At 35.5% G+C, this 22,872-nt stretch overlaps 1 protein-coding gene across 1 annotated transcript; it reads right to left on the reverse strand.

Moving 5' to 3' along the window:
* Positions 1-266: 266 nt before the first annotated feature.
* On the reverse strand, positions 267-11,921 carry LOC111716424 (serine/threonine-protein kinase Doa). The gene is made up of 4 exons (XM_023491877.1): positions 11,547-11,921; positions 9,825-11,439; positions 6,677-6,967; positions 267-1,214 (listed from the first exon to the last, which is right to left on the reverse strand). The coding sequence occupies exons 1-4, from the start codon at positions 11,648-11,650 to the stop codon at positions 828-830; spliced, it is 2,397 nt and encodes a 798-aa protein (XP_023347645.1). The 5' UTR covers positions 11,651-11,921; the 3' UTR covers positions 267-827.
* Between the last annotated feature and the right edge of the window lie 10,951 nt (positions 11,922-22,872).

Genomic DNA, 22,872 nt, shown 5'->3' on the forward strand with positions numbered 1-22,872 from the left:
AATGGCCATCCTAGAGTCTCGTTAGTTTATTACAAACCAGATTAAATTAACATTAGAAGCTTTTTATATGAAAAATAACATTGGGTTTCTTCTTTTTTCCAGAGATTGTGACGAGTGTTCAGTTCCTTTTTCCTATCGCGCATTGCTTAATTATCATCACTAACATTGAAAATGGTCTTCACAATTAAATGGTTTCAGCTGATTTATGTAAATTTTATAGAATGTAGAATTTTCTCTAGGATCAACTCAAGTTCTAAAAAAAGAACTATGTTTATAATTATTTTTATAATTATACTAAAGTTTATTGCTAAATATTGTATGATATTGACATATATATATGATGAGTGAATGACGTCCCAGGGCAAAGAAAATCTCCCCTCGGCTTCCTGATATAGTTCAAGCATACATCCAGGTTTACGCTTAGAAAAGTTAAAAAAGTAGATTTGATTAAATTTGTTAGATAAATTATAGTTTTGACTAGAACAGAAACAATCACACAGTATCATTCACAAGTTGGGTAGAGTGGGGGGGGGGGAGTAATATTCTCAGGACGGGTTGGAAGAATCTCAGGACAGGTTGGATAAATCTCAGGACGGGTTGGAAGAATCTCAGGACGGGTTGGAAGAATCTCAGGACGGGTTGGAAGAATCTCAGGACGGGTTGGAAGAATCTCAGGACGGGTTGGATAAATCTCCTCCGGTGAGAAGAGGATCGTCAGGTTTCTTTCTCCTGCGTCAATGATGATTTTTTTCTTTAAGATTAACATTGTCTGCTTAGCTCCACAAGGGTTCTACGGAGTATTTTTGTTGTATATTCTATTTGTCTGACTAGATCTGAAGTCGAAGAATATGTTTCGACATATCCTCTAGTCGACTGTTTGAGGATAACCTGTCGAAGAACGGATGTTTAAGACACTCCGTTAGGGTTATCCTCGCGCTGGGATCGTATTCCAGCATCCTGGAGACCAGGTCGAGCTTGATGCTCTCCTCCTGTCCCTGTAGAGTGGCGGGTCCGCATCTCCGGTACTGATGCAGGGGGCGGCAGTGCTGGGACGCGTACTTAGCTGAGGGTAGGCTCCAGTCCCAGGACAACCTACCGTGCTGGAAGAAAGATGTTTTGGTCTTTCTGATGATGTGGGACGGAAACTCTCCGAGGATTCGTGTCATCATCGCCAAGTGCTCTAAGTTATCATGAGTCTGGAAGAGAGTGTGCCCCTGAAATAAAAAATTTATTATTTATAGGAAAATAATTAAACTATTTTAAATATCGTTTTCAAATGACGCCTTCAAATGCCGCTAAAAATGTGTATTGTGTAATTTGAAAATATATTGCTTGCGATGAAAAACTGTTTTAAAAACCGTTGTATTCGAGATTTAATCCTCTTGAGTTTCTTGAGATGCTATGATAAAGGCTGGAATAAAAATATTTTAAATTTTAATCAATAAAAAACAAAACAATATAATTCATCATTTTGAATGTTTCTTGAAATACATATTAAAGTTGCGGTGGAAGAACCCCCAGCAGTTCACAATTTGGCGTAATTATATCAATTACCTAGGACTATTTTAGGTTAGGTTAGGTTGGAATTATATCAATTACCTAGGACTATTTTAGGTTAGGTTAGGTTGGAATTATATCAATTACCTAGGACTATTTTAGGTTAGGTTAGGTTGGAATTATATCAATTACCTAGGACTATTTTAGGTTAGGTTAGGTTGGAATTATATCAATTACCTAGGACTATTTTAGGTTAGGTTAGGTTGGAATTATATCAATTACCTAGGACTATTTTAGGTTAGGTTAGGTTGGAATTATATCAATTACCTAGGACTATTTTAGGTTAGGTTAGGTTGGAATTATATCAATTACCTAGGACTATTTTAGGTTAGGTTAGGTTGGAATTATATNGGAGGGGTAGTGAGGGGCATACATGACAGTATAGAATCACAGTTCAAATGCCAAATGATCACGAAACTATTAAACAATACAATGAAATAGATAATCATTTGCATTTGCAACTGTTCAAGAGGTACTTCAAGCGCCGAAATGTTCTTCAAATTGAATAAAAATCTGGAAAATAATCTCAACAGTTTTAACCCCTGAATAGTAAAAAATTCTTGTTATATATTATTTACTCGGGTTCCGCTAAACATTATTTTTGAGTGAACCCAAAATATTGCACATCAACTTTAAGGGACAGTCATCTACGAGACTTATTTATGAATCATTAATGCGCAAGAATAAAACACTGAAAATAGATTTTAATCATTATTTTTAAACGTAAAAATTCTACAGAGTAGATAATCCTTCCATAAAACTTGTATTTATCATATTTATCTATATTCAAGGAAAATTCTGAAGACGTGATCTAAAAAACATTCATGCTGGACTTTGGACATTGACAGTTTCCCAAGCTGTTAAACCTTGTGATCTACGACTCATGTGGACAAATTCGGAAAACTAGTTTTTGCAATATTTTAAATCCCAGAGCAGAACTGATAGTAAAAAGAATGATCATGGAGAAATGACAACTGTGTACAAATCTAAATGTATTTTCACTGAATGGATTTAGCGTAGGCGTGATAGATAGATATCTGAGGTGGACATAGGACAATGCCTGGTCAGGTACAATGCCGGAATACAAAATAATGCCGGTTCATTTTACCCACTCTTGACAATATCGTCAGATTTATGCTCATGTCTAAGATAAGATCAAACTGGACATGAACCCCCGCAATATCCTACATGCAGCTGTTCATTCATCACCTTCTCCATCCTGTTCCTTCTCATATATTCTTCATCATTTACTTTCTCCAGCATGAACCTACTCCTAACCTTCTCCATCCTGTACCTTCTCCTCACCTTCTCCATCCTTTACCTTCTCCTCACCTTCTCCATCCTGTATCTTCTCCTCACCTTCTCCATCCTGTATCTTCTCCTCACCTTCTCCATCCTGTACCTTCTCCTTACCTTCTCCTCACCTTCTCCATCCTGTACCTTCTCCTCACCTTCTCCATCCTGTACCTTCTCCTCACCTTTCCATCCTGTATCTTCTCCTCACCTTCTCCATCCTTTACCTTCTCCTCACCTTCTCCATCCTGTACCTTCTCATCCCCTTCTCCATCCTGTACCTTCTCCTTACCTTCTCCATCCTGTATCTTAAATTCACCTTCTCAATCCTGTACCTTTTCATCACCTTCTCCATCCTGTACCTATTCATCACATTCTCCATCCTGTACCTTTTCCTCACCTTCTGCATCCTGTTTCTTTTCCTCACCTCCTCCATCCTGTACCTTTTCATCACCTTCTCCATCCTGTACCTTCTCCTCACCTTCTCCATCCTGTACCTTCTCCTCACCTTCTCCATCCTGTACCTTCTCCTCACCTTCTCCATCCTGTACCTTCTCCTCACCTTCTCCATCCTGTACCTTCTCCTCACCTTCTCCATCCTGTACCTTCTCCTCACCTTCTCCATCCTGTACCTTCTCCTCACCTTCTCCATCCTGTACCTTCTCCTCACCTTCTCCATCCTGTACCTTCTCCTCACCTTCTCCATCCTGTACCTTCTCCTCACCTTCTCCATCCTGTACCTTCTCCTCACCTTCTCCATCCTGTACCTTCTCCTCACCTTCTCCATCCTGTACCTTCTCCTCACCTTCTCCATCCTGTACCTTCTCCTCACCTTCTCCATCCTGTACCTTCTCCTCACCTTCTCCATCCTGTACCTTCTCCTCACCTTCTCCATCCTGTACCTTCTCCTCACCTTCTCCATCCTGTACCTTCTCCTCACCTTCTCCATCCTGTACCTTCTCCTCACCTTCTCCATCCTGTACCTTCTCCTCACCTTCTCCATCCTGTACCTTCTCCTCACCTTCTCCATCCTGTACCTTCTCCTCACCTTCTCCATCCTGTACCTTCTCCTCACCTTCTCCATCCTGTACCTTCTCCTCACCTNCCCCCTGTCCATCCATCCTCCCTCCCTCTTACTCCTCACTTCTCAGCTGATAAAAACTTTATTTATATTGAGAAGGAGAAATGGGCACTAAATCAACTCCTTTAAAGGCAATGATTTTATTAGACTTCTAAATTATGACACGGTCCGTTTATGTATTGTATCTTGAATCAAGGGACGGAGCAGGAAGTAAGTTTACCAAAACCTGTTTAATTTATGGTTTGCAGTTCTCCATGCAGCCTGCAGGTCCGGGTGAACCTTATTAACCCTGTGAACAGATCCTAGAATCTATGCATGCTAAATGCAGTTCAGAGAAAACAAGTTTCAGAATTAAATCTGGTGACTTGCAGACACCCTCTCTTAGAAGAGATGATATTTATCTAACGAATTGGATAGACCTTGTATAAAACATTTAAATAATTCTTTGAAAATAAAATTTTCCAGCTTTTAACCGATTCCTGGATTCCAGTAAATATGTTTCCAATCACATAACAAAATCTTAGAATCTAAACATATTTTGAATAACGCAGAACTATAATTAAATTCTTAAGAATATTTTTATTATGCAAAGATACGCAAGCTGACTGCGGCCTTAAATATCTTTAAAAAAAAACATTTTTCACGTCAGCAGATTATGAACATAAATATATATATATATATATATATATATACAACATTAATGCACTTGAGACTCATAAAGTTCAACACAAGCTTTTATTAATTGATGCCTGTAATAAAACATTCATTCCATCCCTAGTGTTAAACCAGTTTATAAACTGTATCATAATCAGAAGTGATGGTGTTCTAAATGGAAGAGATTATACTATTATTGCAAAGATCTATCAAGGAGTATATATTGTGCAAATGCAAATTAAAGATCAAGATCATGTTTTTTTGATAAAGAGACCAGGTGGGACCAGGTGGCGTGAGTTGTTGAAAAAGTTCAAGTGGAGCCAAAAACTATAGTTACCCAGTAACCCTTAAAATCAAAACTTTGAACCTTAAATTCAATCCTGTATTGTAGCCACGTGGATTTAACGGTTCTGTCAATATTCCAGAAAGCTGTGACTTTCGATCACAATTTGACTCATTAAACATAATTTGTAAGCCGTTTTTCTTAAATACTGTTTTGTCGGCATATGCATTTTGAATAAAAAAGTATAGAATAAAAAAATCCGTAAAGTAAATGAAAAAAAAAACACGTTTGATTTCAAGTAGAAGAAACCGAATGCTGGTTAGTCCGGGGTGTAGCGTTTACATAATACGTAGCGACCAGCTAAATTTTTATAAATATTTTGAGCAAAACCTTTAAACAGATTAAATTGAGGTTGGAAAATTGTTTTCCTATTTGGCATTCATTCGTGAACTTAAGTGCTGAAAAGCCATAATCAAGCCAATAAACATCGTATTCAGTTCTAAATAGGATCTACTTTCAAAGTATTTCAGGGTTCTACTCCAAAATAATGATATTTTTCATTATCCTTTCGTTCCAATCCTTTTATGAAACTGATTTTGATTGATTTTTATTTTGATTAAAAGAGCATTATTTGTTACAAATGAAATATCAAAAATCTAATTGAACAGTGCAAAACGAAGCTACTGACGAAGACTGAAATGTTTCAAAAGAATTCAGTCTTTGTCACAAACTTAAATTTTCAAAACCCTATATCTTTGCAACCACTTAGATATAGGGATTAAAAAGTAAGAGTTTGTGTCAAAAACTCAATTCCTTTCCAGGATGATTGCAACCCAAAAATAGAGATATGTGTCGTTTTAAAGCTTGTTTTTTATGTTGAAAATATATATTGATTTTGGCACAACATTTTTTATTTTGACATAAGGCCAAAAAATGAAAGCAATGAGTGAAATCGTTTCACAAATCTTTGGGTCAATCTCTATTGTCAGGAAAATTTTGTGCAGAAAAAAAATTAAGTAAACTTATAAAAATACAATTTTGAAATTCTTGCTATTCTTGTGAAGCCATCAATCCCATCTCTCATTATTACAGCGAATAACAACTCAAGAGTAGAATTAGTAAAATGCAGCGCTAATATTTTCCATAAGAAGAACAGGGCGGTTTTATTCATTCTTTAAAACCTTGGGATTATTTGGTATTATCAAGAATTATATAATTCCAATCTATTCTTCATCATCTACAAATATTTTATTCGTGATTCGATCCTACACCTCGGTGTCTAAATTCATTCATTAATTCACCTAGGCAATATATATATAAGATTGTATGAGATATCTTCATGATGAATTGATTCCATATTTCCATACAGATGAAAATCTTGTAGGTATATTGACCTCTCCCCCCCCCCCCCCCCCCCCACTCTCATGTTTAGATTACCCAATTTTAATCTTGATATTAATTGTATGCAAATTAAATTTGTAATTCCTGGAATGTCCCCCGCCCCCACAATTTACAGAATCCTAGTTTAGAAATCCGTAATGTGCGAATCCACCAAAATGAATTCTCCGAAGAAATCCCGTACTACGGAATAAATAAATCTCGTAAAATCAGATTTCTAAAGATTAAATATGGTCACGTAAACTTGTGTAAGATGAATGTTACAAAGCAGGAATTTAAAGAATACAAGGCGTTGGCTCCAAAATGTTTAATGGTAATCAGCGAGGATGATCCAATGGTTCGAAGATAAATGCCGTAAGAGAAAATTAGAAAAATCAATTTAGCAATTTTCTCTTGTAACTTGCTCTCACCTGATAAAGCTCAAATATAATGCATCCTATGCTCCAAACATCACAGGGTTGGCTCCAACCTAACTCCAGGATAACCTCCGGAGGTCTATAGTGCCTGGTGGATACAACACTGCTGTGGTGCTCCCAGTCGAAGGTGGCGGAACCGAAGTCGATGAGCTTGACCCTAGTGTCGCGCATTCTCCGGATTGCACGTTTGGTTGCGGGACATACCTCTGTGTACCAGTCGGAGCTGAGGAACAGAACGTTCTCCGGTTTAAGATCTGTATGGGTGAGATGGTTCTCGTGCAGAAACTAAAATAAAAACAGGGTGAAAAAAATAGATTTTTTTCTTCATTTTTTTCACGGTCATCTAGTCTTTAATATTTCACACTCCGAATTCTGCTCAAATAACCAAACTTTAAAATATCAAAAGATTGCACCAGAGCCGTATTTAGGGGGAGGGATTAGAATATTAGATTTTGTGGCAAGTAATCTGTAAGAACCCTTCTCTGATTTTAGAAGAGAGAATACAAAACTTGAAAAATTAAGCTTTTAACCTCGATTATCTTAGTTTTTCAGGCAACGTGCTTTGATTCAAAGAATCTGAAAAGACTTGAAACAATTTCCGTTAATTACATGAAATCCGTTCTTTTTAAAAGTACATTTGAAAAAGTTATTTAGGTTTCTTAACCTAATTTTCTAAATTTTCAAATTAGTTAGAAATTAAAAATCCGTGAGTTGCTGCAAGAGACATTCAAAAAACTGAACAGAGAGTACAATCAGCAACTTTCAAGTCAACAAAATCATCTTCATAATAACTCTATATGAGTTCCTGAGGATTAATCAACAATAAACAATAAATAAACAAAAACAATGAAATAATTACAACTTTGAACAAAATTATAGGTAAAATTAGGTAAAATTATTATGCAGTGTGAAAGTGAATAAAGAAGAAAATTTTTAAGAAAACGCACGTTTAAAGATAATAAATTTTAAGAAAATTATTAGAGATCATAATTTTTAAGACAATTATTAAAGATAATAGTCTTTAAAGAAAATTATTAAAGATCATGATTTTTAAAGGAAATTATTAAAGATCATTATTTTTAAAGAAAATAGTTAAAAAATTTAGTTTTTAAAGAAAATTATTATTATGATCTTAAGATCATATTAGTTTTGTTTTCATGAAAGATAATAATATTTATAAAAGTGATTAAAGATGATAATCTTAAAGAGTGAATGAGATCATAGTTTTGATGAAAGTTGATTAAAGATAATAACATTTCTGAAAATTTGAAATTTGAGATTTCGAGATAAAAAGTATTAGTGATCATAAAATCTATAAAGAGTAAGTATTTTTAACTATAAATTATGAAATATTTTCTTATTTATAACTATTATTTATCTGATTTAAAAAAACACTACAATTTTTTAAAGTATATGTTCTAAAATATTAGCTGAGATTGCAAATTTATTTTAAGAAATAATTAATTTATATTTAGTTCGGAAGTGTTAAATATCAGAGATTAGAGTTGTATAAGATTGTTTCAATTTGATAAACTAAATATTTATTCCCCGCCCAACATGTTTATTTTTATTTCAGCGCTAAAAAGTTTCGATCTTTGAAACTTTTGAAACTTTAACCTAATATTAAACCTTGAAAGAATTTTAAGATTTATTGTATCTAGCTGAAGGGCCCAACGTTGCCCGTGGAAAAAAAATTTGAAATATCTTTTAATATTAAAAAAAAACATTTGAAATAAAACGTTCGAATTTTTTTTAGCCTAAAACGCCCCAAAGCCAACCATGAGTGTTAAAATTTTTTTGTTGCTCATTCGGTCCAGCCGTTTGGCCGGCTATAAGCAACATATATATTAATGTCTTGTTTTATTATATAGATTATATTTAACCGTTATGTATTGATGGCAGTATAACAGTATAAAAATATTCCTAATTTTGTACCTCCCTTCTTTAATTATACTTCTTTGTTTAGTGATGCTCTGATCTAATTAATTGCTGATAAACTATCTGGACCGCACTCCCTCCTTACCCCTTATTCACCATACCCCCTCCCTCACTATCCAGTCCCAACCCCTACCTTTACTTTCCCCTCCCTCATTATCTAAACCCCCCATACTTATTATCTAGCCACATCCCCAAATATCCCCCCTCCCTTCCCCTCCCGGCCCTCTTCTTGGTCACAATTCGACCACTCCTCCGTTTCCCTAATAAATATTCAGCTAAAACTTGATTCTATAGTAAGTTGTAAAAAATTGCTCTGCCAAATACAGTTTAACAAGAAATTGATCCAAATTGATAAATAAACCATGAAACTTGATTAATTACAGTTCTTTGATTATTAATCAGGCAAGAAGTAAGAAAAGAGATTGTTCCCTTATCTTAACAGAAATCCTAGCAATAACAAAGGAAGAAGTAAATAAAGAATTATAGTAATTTTTTTAAAATCAACAATTAAAGAAAAAATTTTAAATTCGCCATTTTTTACTGTCTACCTACTTCAAGGACACTTCACACAATATTGATACAATCCAACGTGATGTGGTTCAAACATTTCAAAAATGTAAAAAATTCAAAGTACTCGTTTCTACACTTTTATAATACGAGACGATGGAGTTTATGTTCAATCATTATATACATTCAGAATTTCCAATCCCGATTTCGATATTCGTATTTCACGTTCAAATGTGTATGGAACAAACTTTAAAAACTAAGACATTAGCAAAGATTTTACAGGCATAGTGTTTAATTGTTCTGTACTGCTCACGAGTTGTACAGGTACACTAGTGTATAATTGTTCTGTACTGCTTACGAGTTGTACAGGTACACTAGTGTATAATTGTTCTGTACTGCTTACGAGTTGTACAGGTAAACTAGTGTATAATTGTTCTGTACTGCTCACGAGGTGTATGGTACACTAGTGTATAATTGTTCTGTACGGCTCACGAGTTGTACAGGTACACTAGTGTATAATTGTTCTGTACTGCTCACGAGTTGTACAGGTACACTATAGTGTATAATTGTTTTGTGCTGCTCACGAGTAAACTCTGTTTTTTTTTAATCTAACAGAATCCAAAAATGTAAGTTTTGAATGTAAATATAAATGACAATAGAATAACAGATATCTGACGAGGAGGTGTGATAATATTACCTTGACTGCATATATGAGCTGGTAGGATATATGCCGAACCTGCTCCAAGGGATATCCAACGTATCCATTACTCTTGAGGAAGTCAAACACAGACTCTCCCAGTATCTCGAAGGTGAGGCACATGTGCCCGAAGTAGTTGAAGGAATCAAACATTTTTACACAAAGATGTTTTCCGGACGGATCCTTACTGTTCAGTTTAAGAAGAACATTAACCTCGAGCTTAGCGGCCTCGCGGTATTTGTGAATATTTTTTATAATCTTCATTGCAACATAACTATTATTATCATGATCTTTCACTTTCACTACTTTACCAAAGGTTCCTTCTCCCAGGGTTGAGGTTATCTCATATCTCTCGCTAACCCAATCTCCAGGAAGATATGCTAGATGACCGTCTGTGTTGTCTGTGAGAGGTCGTCTTCTAGCAGGAACTGGGCTAGGAGGACTGTGCAGAGATAGAGAGCTTGATGCTGAGCTGTGAGATGAACTATAGGACGCGGATCCGGTGCTACCGTAGGATCCACTCGGAGCTAAAGGAGGATGTGGCCATTCTGTGATCTTCTCCCGGTTCCTACTCCGACCATTGTTTGATTCTGGAAGAATTTGATAAGCCAACGAGTTGAGTACTAGGCTGGGGGAAGACGGTGTACCACTAGATCCAGTTTTCATCCTCAATTCGTCTCCGGTAGCTCGACCAATAGAGGAAAAGAAGTTTGAGTTCTTGTCTCTGTTGGAGGGGAACCCTGATTTATCAGAGTTGGCAAGGCATGGCATAGAGCTTGTGTGAAGATATTCCTCTGGACCCTTCTTTCTCAGGCTAAACGATCTGAGGAGGGCTCCTTGATCCCCCTTATACGCCATTTGGGTTCTCACGGAGCCGTTTCTAGAGAGATTATAGTTGTAGGCAGAACTATCTCTTCGACCATTGTCAGATTTATAGCTCGGAGTCCTAGATATTCTCTGCTGAGGACAGCCGTCCTTGTGTCCTGGGTTTTGTTTGGAAGGTTTAGTGGTCCTCGGAGATGGTACTGCCGGTCTCCCTCTACTACTTGGAGTTCTTCTCAGCCTAGAAGGAGAATCTGTTTGGGTTTGACTCCGCTCTTTGCTCCGACGGACGCTTGTCAGGGTCTCCTGCTGATAACCTGGAATAGCAGACCGAGAGGATCTTCTTCCTGAAGAAGATCGTCCGAACCCGCCGTAATATTCATCATCATTCCTAGTCCGCTTTATATTAGGACTCTCTCGAGAGAAACTGTTGGAAAATGAGTTGTTAGGTCCCAGAGGCTTGGAGTATGTTGGGTTCTGCTCCTTGTTCTGGTTTAGGAAGACGGATAATCGTGATGTTTGCATAATGGAATTAGAATTATAATTGCTCTTATATTTGTTAATATTATTTAACTGAAGAATACTGGTCTGAAAGCTGTCGGAAGGATCTATCATTGAAAATCTCCGACTCAGGCTCTTATGCCTGCTTAGATTGGAGAACTGATTACTTTGCAGCTTCTTCTCATTCTCGTAGACAAGGTTGACAAGCTGCTTATCTGAGCTGCTACTGCTACTGCTACTACTGTTGCTGAGGTTTGGATGATTGAATCGTCTGCTATCAGCTCTGGACACCCTTATTTTAGCAGTCAATATGATTTGAGTTATTGTGATTTGAAATTAAATAAATTTAGGTTATTAAAAAGTTGATTGAGATAAAACTGTAAAAATATTGACTCCTGCCTGGGATGAACCTCTGCGGGAGTATCCAAGCAAACTCTGAGGACGGATTCACTCTTAACGTTGTAGTTTCTAGGTCTGAGGTTCCCATGGGCAGTGTATGCCATGCTGTGCACCCAGGTCTGATGTACAGGGGGGTTTGCTGTCTCAGGGGGCTGTAGACCTTTCCGTCTCACTCATCCTGGATACACTCATCGACCCCGTCAGCGTAGAGAAGCAGAATACTGCCCTTTGTTCATTAGTAGTGAGCACTCATACACTCGCAATACTTCGGATTGGGCTAAGTTTAATCAGGACGGGACGGATATCAAGGAGGGGAACTAGAATATAAACATGTGTGTCTCTCTCTCCCATCTCACCCCGCTCCCCTATGCATACAAGACAACACTAAGTACTAACCCACCCAGACCCAACCCAACCCGACTGAATAGTTACTCGTAAAAACAACCCCTGCAACGATCCATAACACGCAACAGGGTAATAAATACTTTTCAAACTTTATTGTTTCAATCTTAATTTTTTTTAAATCTTAAAATGGAAAAAATATGTTTTAAACTTTTATATTTTAAAAAAAAATATCTGAAATTATTAGATAGAAATTACATAATCCTTTGTTTTAAAAAACAAAAACCCCTAATTCCCATTTGGTTCAGCCGTATAAGATAACTATTAATGTATGTATACTGTACATATTTATAGATATAGATAATGGATGAAATATGTACGAATGCTTTGATCATGCTGAACCTAAAAAGGTTTATCACTCACGTCCTGCTCACTGTTTTAAGCCATGCCTGTCATCCCGTTAGAATAACGAAGCTATAGTCTGCAGCAGTAGATCCACCTTATTTACTTAAAGGGACTGTTGACCTAAATTCACGTGACTCCCCATTATATAGTCTGATTCACAACGGTACCATTTGAACTTTTGTCTGATCAAGGATGTCGGATAAATCTTTGTTTTAAATTGTGATTTCTCTTTAAAAGTAACTCGCGGATTTGCAGCAAAGACAATTTGATGAGAAGAAAATGGAAAGAAAATAATACTTTTAAAGAAAGATAATCCTTTCCTATTGTTTCTCAGATAAATTTTGTCTAAAATCTCTACTATTCAAATAAGAAGTTCATAGTAATGTTTGATTACAGTGACTGGTTTGTATATTTATTCATGTAGAATTAAGTGTCGCCATTGTTTTATCGAACAAAAACTCTGGTAAGAAAATATCTGTAGCGTGAAATAAAGGATTTATTCACTGATTAAACTGGATTCAATGAATCAACAACAAAAAAACATTCACATCTGGTCAGATTCTAGGTTTAATTGATTTAATCATGGGAGCTCAAGGACGAACCCAAAAGAAAGTCAAAACGGGTTTCGATTTCCGAACGATACCAAAGTTTCCAACAACAAAGACTTGATGACAAAACTATCATAGCAATAATGAAAGAAAATAAAAATGAGAGTGAGAGAAATAGAAAGAGAAAGTGAGAAAATTCAGAGTTCAGAAAGAGTTTAGAAAGCAAAAGTAAACCACAGAAGAAAAGAATGGCGTAAGAGCGTGTTAGTAACGACCGGAGAAAGAAGTACCCTTGATTTAACCCTGATACTGGCAACACGATGAGTCAGGTTAGAAGCTTGTGAGAAGCCCTGTAACTGCAACACTTGTCATTGCGCGGATAAAGGCGTTGATATTACTTCCTGGTCTGTGGGAGGCTCTTGTCACACCTTGTGTTATGAGAATACCACACACACACTTTTTTCTCTTCTCTTACATACATCTTTCAGAAACCAGAGTAGATCGAGATGGAAAGAAAATGGGGTTAATAAACCAAAGTTTAATAATTGAAATGCATAAACATATTACTATCATACTGTTAACAGGGTTTTCTACATTTAGTTATGGTGTGTCTTATTACAGGCGAGCTATCATTAAATAATATTATATTCCATCTTTAACTGGTTCCATATATGGGAGTAGGGCCTGAAACTAGGCCTACTTACCTGTCAATCTTATTCAATCCTTGAATACTGAGATCCTTAGATCCTGCCAGATACACAATATATCATGATTTACTAATTCAGACATTAGTTTAGTCAGAACATCAGGATAACGGGATCTTACACACAACATTTTATAGAAATGGCTTGGATAGCAGAATACAGGAGGGAGAGGACTCATAATACAGGTTGAGAGAACACAGAATACAGGGAGGAGAGAACTTAGAATACAGGTTGGAGAGAACACAGAATAGAGAGAGGAGAGAACTCAGAATACAGGTTGGAGAGAACATAGAATACAGAGAGGAGAGAACACAGAATACAGGTTGGAGAGAACACAGAATACAGGGAGGAGAGAACTCAGAATACAGAGAGGAGAGAACTCAGAATACAGGTTGCAGGGAACACAGAATACAGGAGGAGAGGACACAGAATACAGGGGGAGAGAACACAGAATACAGGGAGGAGAGAACTCAGAATACAGGGGGAGAGAAGAACTCAGAATACAGAGAGGAGAGAACTCAGAATACAGGTTGCAGGGAACACAGAATACAGGAGGAGAGGACACAGAATACAGGGGGAGAGAACACAGAATACAGGGAGGAGAGAACTCAGAATACAGGGGGAGAGAACTCAGAATACAGGGTGGAGGGAATAAGAATACGGGTTGCAGGGAACACAGAATACAGGGAGGAGAAAATACAGAATACAGGGTGGAGGGAATAAGAATACAGGTTGCAGGGAACACAGAATACAGGGAGGAGAGAACATAGAATACAGTTTGGAGTGAACACAGAATACAGGGAGGAGAGAACACAGAATACAGGGAGGAGAGAACATAGAATACAGGTTGGAGAGAACACAGAATACAGGGTAGCAGGATCACAGAATACAGGTTGCACGGAACACAGAATACAGGTTGAAGAGAACACAGAATACAGGTTGGAGAGAACACAGAATACAGGTTGGAAAGAACACAGAATACAGGTTTGAGAGAACACAGAATACAGATTGGAGAGAACACAGAATACAGGTTGGGGAGAACAAAGATAACAGACTGGAGAGAACCATAGATCATTGTACTTTTTGAAGGATTGACTTTGTACTTAGATTTGAGAAAACCCTAGCCGAAGAATAAAACGAAGAATTCAGAACATTTGTTTTGGATATTTAGACAATTTGCAAGAATGGAAAACGCCCATATATCTTGTCATTGATAATATTAATTTAAACCCGAACCATTTATCTCATATTCATTGTCCAGTGTCCCCTGTTATGGTGAACTTTTAATTCATTCTAAGTATTTATCCTACAATTCTATAATCTTAGATCTATTCTAAAAAAGTTTATTATTCATTCTGCGCTATTCTTTTTATTCGAATTTTCCTATTAATCAAAAATAAAAGGTTGATTCCTCAAATCAGCAGAATCTAGCAATCTTTCTCCGTATCTGAGTTAAAGTTGAACTTCAAGGTTCGCTACTCTCCATCTAGTTTAATGATTCAAATATCGTGGTTCGGGGTGCATCAATCAGAGCTCAGGGAGAACAAAGAAATCTTGAACCTCGCAATATTAACTCCCACGCATACAAATAATAAACAGGATAGATTCGAGTATTGTCAATCTAATCTTTAACCACAAATTTCATGGCAATCCGTTAGGATAAGGATCCTGTACCTTAAATGTATAGACCTGTTTCTTTCTATGAGATGACAGAATGTGAGGAGAGGGGTGGAGCCTATTATACAAGGATTATATTGGGTTAGGGGAATAGGATGGTATAGGAGGGGAGTAGGATGGTATAGGAAGGGAGTAGGATGATATAGGAGGGGAGTAGGATGGTATAGGAGGGGAGATGGTTTATGGGAGGGGGAGGGTACAGATAGAGATGGAAAATGGGAGAGGTAGGTGAAGACGGTATATGGGAAGGGGGAGACACTGATGGAGTGGAAAATGGGAGGGGGAGGTGAAGACGGTATATGGAGGGTGGAGACTCAAATAGAGATGAGAAATGGGAGGGGGAGGTGAAGACGGTATTTGGGAGGGTGGAGACTCAAATAGAGATGAGAAATGGGAGGGGGAGGTGAAGACGGTATATGGGAGGGTGGAGACTCAGATAGAGATGGAAAATGGGATGGGGAGGTGAAGACGGTATATGGGAGGGTGGAGACTCAGATAGAGATGGGAGTAATAATGATGAAAGGGGCTAAACATTGGCTTCTAAATAGAATTTTTGGATCTTTTTGTATTCCATAGCAGAATTCAGAGGTGTTCGAAATCAGGTTGNTATTTATTTCTATTTTTTTGTGGAGATATTTAAATTGATCCAGACATATTCTCCACAACACAAAGCAAACATCTGATTCAATCTTTATCTAAATGTGTACAATACATAATGTAAGCCACACATACTGTTTAATACTTTAATATTTTATATATAACAGTTAACCCCCCAACAACTCGCACTATTATATTACAAATTTCAGGTCCAATTATCTTTCAAGTTTTTAAATGCTTATAGAAATTACTTTTTGCTTGCTTCTATGCTTTACTCATCTTTTGGCAATACCTGATTCACAACGGTACCCTTGAACTGATCAATAATGTGGAAGATTTTGTCGTTTTTCTAGGTTTAAAAATGTTTATTATGATAATTCTTAAACGTTTTTCGGCAGGAGAAATTCACAAGAACCCTTTGAAGAGAAACCTTTATTAAAAATAATCAATTTTCAAAACGATGAATCATAAATATATTATTTTCATACTTGATGAGAAAAGCTTTTATACGGGTACCATTGTGAATCTTGCCATCTTTGCATGGAGGGTCACTTGTAATTACGTTTACTGTCCCTTTCATAGCGTTCATACTGACAACGGATACAGATACTTTATATTTGCACTTTCCTGAAATCTGAACTAAATCACCACCTACTCAAATTTTCCTGAAATCTGAACTATATCACCACCTACTCTAGTTTTCCTGACTATATCACCACCTACTCTAATTTTCCTGAAATCTGAACTATATCACCGCCTACTCTAATTTTCCTGAAATCTGAACTATATCACCCACTACTCTAATTTTCCTGAAATCTGAACTATATCATATCCTACTCTAATTTTCCTGAAATCTGAACTATATCACCACCTACTCTAATTTTCCTGAAACCCTAACCTCTAGTTAAAGTTGTTTTGTTGCCAACTCTACGGGAATTAATATATTTTTAGTGTTGAGCAGTGCTACCAGGATTCATCTTGTCTACATGTCTATAGTTTCAAGGTGTGAACTAAAAACTACAGGATCTTATCTCCGGATACATATCCTGTGTAACTGCTCAGTGCACATTGAGTAGGATGTCACTTTTTACAATTCAATTTATACTTATTAAAAGTGTCATTTTCTAAGGAGGTTCAGTTCAGATAGCTATTTGAAAATTGAAATATAAACTAGAAAATATATGAAAACCCTTTGGCATTACTTTTAAAATGGTCTTTGGAAATATTACTTAAAAAAAATTCCAGCCCCTATGGAATGCAAATCAAATTGGTTTCTATCAAGACCTGTTTGTAATGCTTCAAAATATGAGTGGATATTTCATGTGATAAACTCATATTTTTTGTCACGAACTTTTACTGTAATCAGTTTAGATAAATTCAAACTCTTTGGATTGAAATGCAAAAAGTGACGGCGAGTGCAAAATATGAAATTTTGAAATAAATTGTCCCGAACAAAGAAGCTTATTGTGAACAGTTTAGACAAATACAGAACTGGATTAACCCCAGTTCAGGTACTTAAACAGATAAATAGATAGGTTAGATTATGCAAATTTATATTTATCATGCTCCGACCATATATGGAGACTGTATTGTATTTGCTGATACATTAACTGCACTGGATATCAATCAGAGAGAAGTTATGCATCCTCTGTGTTGGTTGCACACGCAGTTTATTATATAATTAGATTCGAGTATTGTCAATCTAATCTTTAACCACAATTTTCATGGCAATCCGTTAGGATAAGGATCCTGTACCTTAAATGTATAGACCTGTTTCAATACTTAAACATTCTCATCATCAACATGTAGATATCATCCTTTATCTCACTTTGTTTTAAATCTTCTCATCTTAAACCTTCCTATCATGTATTCTCTCATCCTAAACTTTATATTTGTATTCTAAACCTGTAGTATTCCATCATAAACCCTGAATCTTTTTATATTAAACCTGTTTCTTCTTATTTTAAACCATGCATCACCTCTATTTAAACCTTTACTATCTCATTTTAAACCTGTACCATCTCATTACAAACTTGTATCTCCTCTTCATAAGCCCTGTACCTAAAACATGTATCTTCTCATCCTAAAATTGACTCTTTTCATTCTAATCCTATATAATTATATTTAAACCTGTATCTTCTTATTCTAAACCTATAGTATCTAATCCTAATTTATGTATGATCTCATTTTAAGCTTGCATCTTTTCATTTTAAACATGTCTCCATGCTCATCCTAAATCTGTGAAATCCTAAGCATTTTAAACCTGGATCATCTCATTCTAAACCTGTAAATAACCCTCCTAAACCTGGATCATCTCATTCTAAACCTGTAAATAACCCTACTATTAAACATGGATCATCTCATTCTAAACCTGAAAAAAACCCTTCTAAACCTTAATAATTTCATTGTAAACCTATAAATAACCCTACTAAACCATTCTTAACTTGTATATAACCCCACTAAACTTGGATCATCTCATTCTTAACCTGTATATAACCCTACTATACCTGGATAATCTCAGTCTAAACCTGTAAAAAAACCTACTAAACCTGGATGATCTCATTCTAAACCTATATATAAAACCCTACTAAACCTGGATAATCTCATTTTAAACCTATATATAAAACCCCACTAAACCTTGATCATCTCATTCTAAACCTGTAAATAACCCTCCTAAACCTGGATCATCTCATTCTAAACCTGTAAATAATCCTCCTAAACCTTGATCATCTCATTCTAAACCTGTAAATAACCCTCCTAAACCTGGATCATCTCATTCTAAACCTTTGTCTTCAGATACTAAACCTGAACTTCTCTGTTCAATAATTTATTTTGAACATAAAAATCAAAATAATATTAATACATTTAAAACCCCCTATCCGTCCTACCACCTATAATTTAAAGTTCTCCAGTATTTAGTTTGCATGCAATTGTTCTATATCAGATCTAGAGAAGGGTTGTGAGTGACGAATATCCAGGTGTGAGGATTAATAGGCAGTAGAAAAGTTGAAGAAAGAAACCCAACACAAGTTTGTTGCTCCAGGGCACACTCACAGTATAAAGAGTTTGCATCAATGAAGCCTCGGCATTTTAGCATTCATAATTATTCGAACCCCACCCCTCCCTTGTACTAAGTGTTGCAACGGGGATATTTTAGGCGATTATGAATATTAATTGACTTGTCAAACATAGTTATGTTAGGCTTGAAATACCTACGCTTAAAATTTATAAAAATTAACAAAAATCTTCAAAAAGAGCCCGGTATAGAGAATATCTATCCCTCACCATCAATATGAAGAAAACAGTCCACGCCTTGCTCAAATTATCGATTAATATTCGCCCAGTTTTTGCGGCTGCTCTTCAGCGCAGATTGAACCGTTGGATCTTCAAGGTCGAGTTCAAACCTGATTCTAACCAACTTCTTGCACGGATAAAAAGTATGATAGAACGGAGAGCGGAGTTCTTTCTAAGCCAGAGAGATCATGGAGAGAGATAGCTCTATTTATGCTTATGCCCTTATTTTGAATATGGATTTGGAGTAAAGGAGAGAGGTTATTTTTCTTCTAGATCAAATAAAAAAGATCAAAAGCGTAAGATATGGTAGGATTTCTGGAACTTTGATGTTAGTTTAATTAGATAAACGAGATCAGTAGATATTGCCAATTCACACTTGTACGCAATAATTGTCGAAGATTGTGGGAGTTTGCAGGACGGAGAAGGAGGGAGAAGAATGAAGGGTGGGATGAAGTGTTCTGGTAAAAAGTTTAAAGCGTGGGTTTAACTGCAACATTTCACTAGTAAACATCATACCATGGAGACTGCTAGGAGGAGGAGTCATAGATTATAGACCTGGGCATAAAGTATAAGATCGGGAACGTGTCCTCCAAAAACTAGTGCAAGGTTTCATACGATTAAATGATGAATTGGAAAGCAAAAATAAATCTTTTCGTTTTTTCAAAACTTTATTTATTTTACGTTTTATTTCAACTTATGGACATTCTAAGTTTAATAAAAGTAAACTTTTAGAGCAAATAATTGAAAATCCTAAATATTTTTAAATGTTTGTGGAGTCTCAAAAAAACCCAACATTTATGAAAAGTGCGAAGAAATTAATAGGACAGATTTAATAAGATTATTTGTCTAAAAACATCCAGAGCGCAGCGAGGGATGTTTTTGAGACAAAATTGCTCGAAAGAGTGGTTGTACACAATATTATCGTCTTTTGAGATAAAAATGTGCTTATTTTTTTACTGAAAACTTCGCAGAGCGGGTGGTTATTTTACATAACTGTCCTAAGGGACGTAAAGTAACTTAACCTCCCTCTGTTGGGGGAATCATAGGTCGGTAATGGTGATGAAAAGGCGGTAGAATATTTAACTAATACCTACAAAAAACATAAAAAAAAACATTACTTAACAATTTGAAGAACAAAAAGGTCGATATATATATATTTATATATAGAGATATACATAAGTTATACAACACATTTAAGAATAGTTTTTATAATTTAAACGTTTAAGCATTTTTGTGGATATCTACTGTTAATCTCTATTTAAAACAGGAATGACTTTTTACCTGTAATTTGTCTCATTTATTTCTAATATTTTCGAATCTATTTCTTTACGGACCCCTAGAATGGATTGGCTAGGTTATGATTAATGATAATGGTTTGTAAATATATATTTGTGTTAATAATGTATGATGTAGGTAGAAACAAAAGAATTTTCCAACATGCAAATCCTTGAATTTGATATAAAATGCCTCATATTAAATAATTTGACATTTTTCCCAGGCAACAATGTAAAGATGGGCGGACATCGTTTCATAAATAATGTAAAATAATATTTTTTTTCTGATGGAATAAAATATATCAGTTCAAGCATCAAGTTTACTAATTAACAATATCTCGAGTTGGTAATTATCATTTTACTTAGTTTATTGTGAACAATACCTTTAAAGTGAAAAAGATGATTTATCTAATTATCTCGAGTGCCCTTTTATATACTTGTTAGTTTCAGGATTAGATTTGGTTTTATAAACAGTTTGATTAATCTCTGTTTTATCCCAGTCTATCTACACATAAGACTTCAAAGTGCTTCGAACCTCTCTTTCTTGTAATAATTTAAGTTTTTTTTATATTACTTATACCTAATACCAGTTTTCTTCCCAGAGTATAAAAAATAGCAATTAAAAATTTGGCAGTATTTTGTGATTTTATTATGGATAGGAATTAAAAAACTTAATATTTGAAAATTTGAGAGGGAGTGTTCGCGATAAATGTATAGGGGTTTAGGCTGAATCTTTATTTAAGGCGTCTTAAAGGAGCAACTGGTTATAATTTAACGCTTAATGTAAAGAGTTGAAAATCCATTTAAATCAAAAGATTTGCATTATACCACTTAACCGTAAATTATTAGATTAATTTTATAACTGATTCTTTAAATATTACAAAAGATACATCTATCTATACATAAATTTGGCTTGTCTGTCTGTTTGTTTGTATCCAATAAACGTCAAAACGGCTGAACCGATCGGGCCCAAATTTTTTGTGGGACATCACGTGACCCCAGGGAAGGTTTCTGGATGCTTAAAATTACAAAAATGTGCGAAAAATATTACAAAATCTGCGAACTTTATTTTTTATAGTTTTAAATCAAAGGAGGGGGGACCCAGTTATCTTTCGTAGATTTAAATCTTAGCCACATGGATAGAGTATGGATAAATCATTTAGAAAATAAACTTCAAATTATGATAATCCTTAATACGTTCCATAGGTTGAAATTAAGTCCTGATAATAAAAAAGATTAAAAATAAAGAAATAAAAATGAAGATAATTCCAGTATGTAGGTCAAACGAATGAAATCTTAAACTGCCTAATGGAGTTACTAGATACAGAGCAGAAGAAAGGAAAGCTAAACCTAAATATGGGCCCTGAGAAGGTCTCTGAACCTAAGCCAAGCACCCTGAGAAGAACTTGTTCCTCAGGAACTAGGACGAATGCGAAGAATTCAAAGCTCAAAACAAAACCATCCGTATAGTTTCAGAATTGTTTAACAATCAACATTCTTTAATTATAAAAGATTTGAACAAAGATTGAGATCTGATATTCGCACCAATTAGTTTGAAACAGTATCACTAAGCTATATATTAATAATTCAATTTTGTAATTAATCTTTTAAGTTCTAAAGTTGTTTTTACTCAATGCTCTGCTCAGAAAGGCACCTCTGTAGTTCAATACGGTATATGGGCTTGTATATCTTTGAGATGATTTTGAGATTGAAACCTGATATGCATTCTCACTATACTCCCATATTGATTAGAACTAAACACGTCCCGTTATACTGCATTCATAACATGATAGTTTTGGACTTGGAAACCATTATTCAGATAGGAGTCGAACTCATGTATGAAGATTGGAGTTTATGAAAACCGTTACTAGGAGAGATTAAACAACTTCTGTCAAACTTTAGAAGCAGATGAAGAGGTACACACTAAGCATGGGTATTAGGTAAGTACTTATAGGTCACAGCTGATGAAGAGGTACACACTAGGCATGGGTATTAGGTAAGTACTTATAGGTCACAGCTGATGAAGTAGATAAAGATATTTTCTTATACAGCTAGTCCTTGAAAGTAGGAGAATACACTTAGTTAGTAGAAATAGGAAAGAACGAGATGTTCCTTAAAGCAAGAGTACATGTTGTTCCCACAAATAGGAAAGCACAACATGATCCTTAAAGTAATAAAGCACACTGAGATCATAGAATTAGAAAAGTACACTAAATAAAAAAGCACACTAAATAGAAAATTACACCAAGTAGAAAAGTACACTAAATAGAAAATTACACTAAGTAGAAAAGTACACCAAGTAGAAAAGTACACTAAGAAGAAAAGTACACCAAGTAGAAAAGTACACTAAGTAGAAAAGTACACCAAGAAGAAGAGTACAACAAGTAGAAAAGTACACAAAAGGAGGCAGTAACGGGGTTTATCGAGAGAGAAAGAGGATCAAAACAATCCTGTGGTTGAATGAAATATATCCATAAGAAGAAAG

This window comes from Eurytemora carolleeae, unplaced genomic scaffold (genome assembly GCF_000591075.1).
Source record: "Eurytemora carolleeae unplaced genomic scaffold, Eaff_2.0 scaffold2055, whole genome shotgun sequence".
Lineage (NCBI taxonomy): Eukaryota > Metazoa > Arthropoda > Copepoda > Calanoida > Temoridae > Eurytemora > Eurytemora carolleeae.

Excerpts from the sequence above, each read along its gene's own strand:
- LOC111716424 (XM_023491877.1), bottom strand. The coding sequence starts at position 11,650 with ATGGCATACACTGCCCATGGGAACCTCAGACCTAGAAACTACAACGTT. Across the intron at positions 11,440-11,546 it reads CCCGCAGAGGTTCATCCCAG|GGTGTCCAGAGCTGATAGCA; the intron begins GCAGGAGTCAAT and ends TGCTAAAATAAG. Across the intron at positions 6,968-9,824 it reads AGCTCATATATGCAGTCAAG|TTTCTGCACGAGAACCATCT; the intron begins GTAATATTATCA and ends TTTTTATTTTAG.